Below are 7,523 nucleotides of genomic sequence, written 5' to 3'. Positions count from 1 at the left end.
CACGCACACACATGCACACACATACAATGAACTGATGCAATTTTTTAAAAATTTATTCAAAGTCATGCAAATCTTGGAGGGTCAGACCAAGATCTGAATCAAGGTATACTTTTCTAATTAATTTCAATATGAGGTGTTATAATTTAATAATCATTTTACAAATCTGGGGCATCCGATAAGATGTTACCACTACAATCTTCCATATTTTCTTAAAAGGTGGTATTACCAGATAAGTTATCATCTGTTCACAGTGGTTGTAAAATTTAAATATACTCACATTCACAAGTCATAATCACAGATCAAAATGACATCGAAAGGCTGAATACGGTTACCACTCCTTTGATCCTGGCTCTTGGGAAGTAGAGGCAGGTGAGCTCAAGGCCAGCCTGGTCTACATATTAAGACATTCTCTCAAAAAAGACACAAAACAAAAAAGACATTTAGTAATTCAACTCAGAAACTACATGGGGGAATGTTCGGGTGCATCAGCTGTGGGCAAGCAGGTCTAGGATTAACTAAAAGGAAAGAATCATGATGTAGCTGGCCAGATGGCTCAGAATTCAAGGGTCCCGACTGCTCTTTCAGAGGCTATTGCTACTCTCAGCACCCACATGGTGACTCACACTAGTCTGTAACTCCAGTTTCAGAGGAACCCAAACACACTGCAAAATTAATATCTTTAAAATCATAGCAATGAATATTTTGCTATTTTAATTATTAAAATAACACTCAAAGCTTTAGAATTTCTACTCCTGCTATAGATCTTCTTACAATTTCACCTCTTGTTCACACTCCATTCACTCTTTTTCATTGTGGAGCCTGTTCTATCGCCCTTCTTAAAAGCTGGGCTACCAATATAATCCCCATGTTCAAGGCTATAAAGTAAAAAAATGTATTTAGGAAAGCTCAATATTTTGAATGGATAAATGAATAAGCTACCTTCTCCGTTTCTATTCTGGTAAAATAGTTTGTTACATTTATTCTCTACTCAAAATTTTGCAAGAGTGAGGTGGGTTATTAAAATCTCTCACCTTATTGGAAAAAGCTGAGTATTGAAATTAAATAAGATGTTTAGAAAATAAAGTGTTTCTACTGTCTTTCCGATATTGTTTTCACAAATCTGCTTCTGCTTAAGTTCGAAGACTTCCCCGGTCAGATAGTGACTCGGGTCCCCATTCTGCTTCAATCACATCTGTTCAACAACATCTCGAGCTTCATATCGGACAATGACGGAGAAAAAAAGGAGAAGAATTAGATCGAAAAATGCCGCTCAACACTGTATAACACCACCTAAGTCAAGTTTTTATGTTCAACAACTTCTGCATTCTCATGTGAGAATTTTCTAACTGTTCTGAAGCATCAGTGAATACGTCTAGTATTCAAACATCGTCATGTTCCTGAGGACTTTTACCAGTCGTATGTACGCGGAAAGGCTCATCGTCTTACCTAGGGGCCCTGACAACGGTATCTTCAAGCCTACTTGGGGGGGAAAAAGCGTTCTAGCTGTACTCACAGTAAGGGAAGAACCGGCACTCTATACTCCCTGGATGAGACAGGCTTTCCCGCTTGGTAAAGAGCCCATGGTTTTATACAGTATTTTATCTCGAGGACGCTCAATCTACTGTAAGAGGGGATCCGTCTGTCTGGAGGGAGCAGAGCATTTGGCATCCTCAAACCCAACACACCGCCCGGGAGCGCACTGAGCGCCGGGACGTCAGGAAAGCCCGCTTCCAGTCAGGGGGCGTCTGCTCACCACCAGGTCGCAGCTGTACTTAGCGACCCCAGGCCAAGGCGCAGCGCGGCTCCTCTGCGCTCGAAGCCTAGGACAGCGCAGGCCTCGACGTGGAAGCCTCCAACACACGACCTAGAGAACCAGCGAACCTCAGAGGCGCCGAGTTCGAACCGCCGCGGGAGCCGTTGGGACGCGCCTCCCGGGCCACAAGCCCCACCCCCACACAGGCTCCGCCGCGGCGTGGCCGGAGCGCAGAGCGTGCCGGGAGATGAGGCCGGACGTGCGGATGGGTTCTGCACGCCTAGTTCATGTTGGACTACAATTCCCATCGTTACCGCCGCCGATGCTCATTGGTGTGTGTCTGTGTGTCTGTGTGAGGGATGCCAAAACTACAAATCCAGTACGAAGCACGGATCCGAAACCAGGGGGCGGAGGGGCTGCACGCCGAGTTCGTATTGGACTACAATTCCCATCATTACCGCCGCCGATACTCATTGATCTGTGTGTGTGTCTGTGTCTATATCTCTGTGTGCCTGTGTCTTTCTGTGTGTCTGTGTGAGGGAAGCCAATACCTACAAATCCAGTATGAAGCACGGATCCGAAACCAGGGGGCGGAGGGGCTGCACGCAGAGTTCATATTGGACTACAATTCCCATCATTACCGCCGCCGATACTCATTGATCTGTGTGTGTGTGTGTGTGTGTGTGTGTGTGTGTGTGTGTGTGTGTGTCTATATCTCTGTGTGTCTGTATCTTTCTGTGTGTCTGTGTGAGGGAAGCCAATACCTACAAATCCAGTATGAAGCACGGATCCGAAACCAGGGGGCGGAGGGGCTGCACGCAGAGTTCATATTGGACTACAATTCCCATCATTACCGCCGCCGATACTCATTGATCTGTGAGTGTCTATGTCTGTGTGTGTCTGTGTCTATATCCGTGTGTGTCTGTGTGTCTATGTCTTTCTGTCTGTGTGTCTGTGTGAGGGAAGCCTAAACCTACAAGTCCAGTATAAAGCACGGATCCGAAACCGGGCGGGGGGCGGTGCAGGAAGGGAGGAGTAGCCCCGCCCTCACCCAGGCCAGCGGAAGGCAGCGCTTCCCTTTCGAAGACGGCGTGAGCCGCGGTCGCCCCAAGTTCCCTGGAGCTCTGGGGTTCGGAGTGGAGGCGCCGGCATCCCACACCTCGCTAAACACTTCCTGGAGATCGCTCCGACCGGGATGGGCGGCAGGACCTGGCTGTCGTTCCCAGTGCTCTTCCTGGCCGCTCTGCCCCCAGCGCTGCTGCGGGGGGCGGCCGGCTTCAAGCCCTCCTTGGACAGCGACTTCACCTTCACGCTCCCGGCCGGCCAGAAGGAGTGCTTCTACCAGCCCATGCCCCTAAAGGCCTCGCTGGAGATCGAATACCAGGTAAGCGCGGGGGCGAGCTGGCCTTCGCCGCTCACCGGCTTGGGAAACTTGCGGAATGCGGGCGAGGTGAATCCAGAGGGTCGTCCGGGAAGCTGGCCTGCTCAGCGCAGGCGCACAGGCGAGGCTCTTCGATGTCTGGAACTCACAAATTTAGCCAGACGTAAAATTGACACTTACCCTCTCTTCCCTTTCCTCTGGTCGGAAAGAGGCCAGCACTAGTGACGTCGGTGGCGTTAGTCTTTATTTCTTAATTCACCCATAGCTTTCCTAGCGAGTATACACTAGTTCTAAGAGTTTCACAGTACTGGGATGGTACACGTTCTTTTTTATTTTTTAATTATTGAGCGAAATGATGCCACTGTTTGCATTACCCTCACCACTTTCACCAGATTCATCACGGTGTTTGCTTCAGTTAAGGAATTTGGAGTGTGACACATGTCAGATTTGGAAATGTGTTCAAGGAAGCTGTTGCCGTATCCATTACTTTCAAATAAGATAATAGTGTATTAAATATTAAAACATTGTAACATCAGGATCCGTCCCTTGTCTGTTTTCTCTTTAATATCAGCAGAATACGGCAATAGAAGTGTCTTAATTAAAAAGTCTATAGGTTTCCACCTGGCAAATTTCTGTGCTTCCAAATAGCCTTGCACCAAAGCATATGTTGATGTGTTTTATCTTTGAGGCTTTTTTAAAAATTAAGTTCCAAATGCTATTAATTAGAGCAGAATAAAATGCATGTAGTGGAATGGAATGGAAGCTCAGAAGTTACTGCTTGCACGTGGTGCACAAATGTACACTCACGTGGACAAATACGTTTATTATTAAATCTTTTTTAAAAATGTCCAGTTTTATATGAAGAAACTTTAGGACGATTTATAGCTTACATTAAGTATCTGAAATCATAGTATCTAAAATCTAAGCAAAAATTAGCATGTGAGCAAAAATTCAGCACTTACTGAACAGTTAATGCGTGTAAGAAATTGTGTAGGGAGGAGGAACAAATAAAGAGAATCAGCCAGGCAGTGGTGGCGCACGTCTTTAATCCCTGTGAGTTTGAGGCCAGCCTGGTCTACAAGAGCCAGTTCCAGGACAGGCTCCAAAGCCACAGAGAAAACCTGTCTCAAAAAAACAAACAAAAAGATAAATATCCCACAACCTGCCACCACTACGCCGCAGACACATAAAATTTAAGCAGATCGTTGGATGGAGTGTGAAAAGCAGATTTAAAGGAAGCCAAATTAGACACAGAGAAACCAACTATGGAGTTAGTGAGTCTGGATGGACAAATAATTTTTATTAATCAAAGATTTCCTTGAAAGCCAGGAATGATGCCAAATGCTGGTAATTCTAAACACTCAGGAAGCTGAAAGCGAGGAATGACAAGCTTAAGGCCAGCCTGTGAGGAGATCCTTCTCAAAAAGTTGGAACACAGCAGAGGATGTCACCCTCTGGCCTCCACTTGCACAGCTTTTTTTTTTTTTTTTTGCTTTTTCGAGACAGCTTTTAAAGGCAGGACATGGTGGCACATGGCTTTAATCCCAGAACTCTGAGAGACACGCAATGAGTTCCAAGACAGCCAGGGCCGCATAAAGAGACACTGTGATGTGGGATTCCTCTCTGTATGCTGTGAATACCAGTGGTCAATAAAGGAACTGAGGTAGGCGGGAAAAGCTAGGCTGAATGCTGGGAGAAAGAAGGCGGAGTCAGAAAGAAGCCATGGAGCCCTCTGGAGCTGAATGGAATTTTACCTGGTTAGCCACAGCCACATGGTGATACACAGATTAATGGAGATGGGTTAAATTAAGATGTAAAAGTTAGCAAATAAGAAGCTAGAGCTAATGGGCCAAGCAATGTTTTAAATAATGTAGTTTCTGTGTGATTATTTTGGGGCTGAGCAGCTGGGAAATCAACAAGCAGCCTCCTTACAACAATACTGTGTCCAATAAATAAGTAAATAAATAGGTAAAATATTTTAAAAGCCTTTATATCACATGATTTACTCATAGAAGTTTCTATTTTCGGGGTTTGTAATGCGTGTTTTTTTTCTCTTCTGTAGGTTTTAGATGGAGCAGGATTAGACATTGATTTCCATCTTACCTCCCCAGAGGGCAGAACCTTAGTTTTTGAGCAAAGAAAATCAGATGGTGTTCACACGTAAGTTGATTGTTTGTTTGAGACACAATATATTTACATGTATCCATGGCTGGCTTGGAACTTAGAATAATCCTTGTACCGTAGCCTTGTGAGTGCTGTGATCAATCATAGGCATCCATCAGCAAGGGTACCACACCCAGATAACTTTTTCCTTTGCTTTGGTTAATCTATTAACATTTTAAATCGGCCTTCTTGGCTTAAAAACATTGTTTTTTGGTTGTTGCTGTTTTTGAGACAGAGTTCAATCATGTAACTGTCTGGACTGACGGTACTCAGATCTGCTTGCTTGCCTCTGTCTCCTGAATAATGGGATTAAAGGCATACACCACCATGTCTGGCCTTTTTTCCAGACAGGATTTCTCTGTGTAGCCCTAGCTGTCCTGGAACTCACTTTGTAGACCAGGCTGCTGACCTCAGACTCACAGAGATCAACCTACCTCTGCCTCCCAAGGATTGAGATTAAAAGCATGAACCATCACTGCCCAGATTTTTTTTTTTTTTTAATTTCGTGTGTATGGACCTTGCGGCTGTAGCTCACACCTTTAAACCCAACCCTCGGAAGTCAGAGGCAGGTGGATCTCTCTAAGATCGAGGTCAGCATGATCTACAGAGTTCCAAGACAAGTTCCAAAGCTACACAGAGAAACCCTGTCTCAAAAACAAACAAACAAAAGAAATTGTGTGTATGAATGTTTTACTTGCATGTATGTATGTGCGCCACATGTGTAACAGGTACCTGCAAAAGCCAGAAATTGATATCAGATACCCAGAAGTGGCTCTCAGCTACCGTAACTCCATTTCCAAGGGATGAAGCACCCACTTCTGATCTCCATAGGCAAGAAACACACACATGGTGCACGTATACACACCAAGGCAAACACTAATACACATAGAATAAATCCAAAAAATGGGTATATACACAGTAGAAAAGAATAATATAATTTATTCTTTTTGTTAAATGCATTTGTTAAAATGGCTAAGTAGAGTTCAATTAAGACTACAATTCATTTGAAATGAATTAAGGTTTATAATACTATAAACTTCATAACTTTTTCTGAGTAACTTGTTTATATACACATGTATATTATGTCAATTAGATATGTATAATTTATATGAAATATAATTTTTAAATCATTCAAAAGTTTTATTTTCAACATGTGAAATGATTTAAAAATTACATTAAGTTTTTTAAAAATTATTTCAGTGAAAGTTAATATTTGCTTTGTAGATAGGAAACATATTACCTACTTAGTTCAGATATTAATAAATTTAATTATCCAGAAAAATACTAAGGAATAAACACAAATATGTATAAAGTTGGGCATGATGGTTAATGCCTTTAATCCCAGCATTCAGGAGACAGACAAAGGTCTTTGTTTGAGACTGACCTGGTCTACAGAGTGAGTTCCAGAACAGCCATAGCTACAGAGAAACCCTGTCTCAATGCATGCCCCCCCCCCGACATAGCTTCATTCTGGCCTACTACTTCTGTATTGCCTATGAATCCTTGCTGCTGTTGGGATACTAGGCAAGCCTAATGACAGTAATAAAAACTCAAGTAAAATTGAACTTAGGAGGATCAAATTATTTCTTGCCCTTTTTGGAGTCATATCATCCAGGTATGTCCACCTTTTGGCTCTGCAATACAACCTCCAGGGTTTACACTCAAAAACTGTATAATCAATTATAAAAAATAAATTATTTTTTAGGAAAGCTCACGTTTTTAGCAAGTTCAGTGTTTTGTGAGCTGTATTTATAACCATCCTCTGACAGACGACACAGACAACCTGTGAGCCACAGGTTAGACACTTCTGAGTGAATGATGTGTCCTTCACAAGAGCCATCAACTGGTTTTATGGGTACTATAACATTTGTTTCTGTTTATAATTGTTCTTCACTCTGTTCACCAGTGTTTGCTCAGGCTGTGACAAAATATCTGAGAAAGTCGACTTAAAAAAAACAAGGTTTATTTTGAGATGTAAGTTGATGGTTATTTGTGCAGAGACACCACAGCAACCCTTATGTCAGTCCACTGTCACCACGGCAGCAAGCGTGGCAGCACACAGCAGACATGGTGCTGGAGAGGAGCTGGGAGTTCTGTGTCCAGATAGAACTGACAGGCAGCAGGAAGAAAGACACTGGGCCTGGCTTGAGCATTGGAAACCTCAAAGCCCACCTTCAGTAACATACTTCTTCCAACAGTGCCACTCCCTATGAACCTATGGGGGCC

General features: G+C 43.4%; 2 protein-coding genes across 3 annotated transcripts in view; one reads left to right on the top strand and one right to left on the bottom strand.

Annotated features, from left to right (window-relative positions):
• Ccdc18 (coiled-coil domain containing 18) overlaps positions 1-797 on the bottom strand; it is a 113,988-nt gene extending 113,191 nt beyond the window's left edge. Inside the window, exon 1 of the mRNA XM_026785039.1 lies at positions 772-797. Within this exon, the coding sequence (XP_026640840.1) occupies positions 772-797 (26 nt within the window). The remainder of the gene's footprint in view (positions 1-771) is intronic.
• Positions 798-2,282: 1,485 nt separating this feature from the next.
• Positions 2,283-7,523, top strand: part of Tmed5 (transmembrane p24 trafficking protein 5) — an 11,221-nt gene continuing 5,980 nt past the window's right edge. For both annotated transcript variants that reach the window (XM_005359660.2, XM_005359661.3), the window contains exons 1-2: positions 2,283-3,137; positions 5,197-5,294. In XM_005359660.2, the coding sequence (XP_005359717.1) occupies positions 2,949-3,137; positions 5,197-5,294 (287 nt within the window). In that variant the 5' untranslated portion in view covers positions 2,283-2,948. The remainder of the gene's footprint in view (positions 3,138-5,196; positions 5,295-7,523) is intronic.

This window comes from Microtus ochrogaster, linkage group LG1, assembly GCF_000317375.1.
Source record: "Microtus ochrogaster isolate Prairie Vole_2 linkage group LG1, MicOch1.0, whole genome shotgun sequence".
In the NCBI taxonomy this organism is placed as follows: domain Eukaryota; kingdom Metazoa; phylum Chordata; class Mammalia; order Rodentia; family Cricetidae; genus Microtus; species Microtus ochrogaster.
This window is presented reverse-complemented; position numbering and strand designations above follow the sequence as displayed.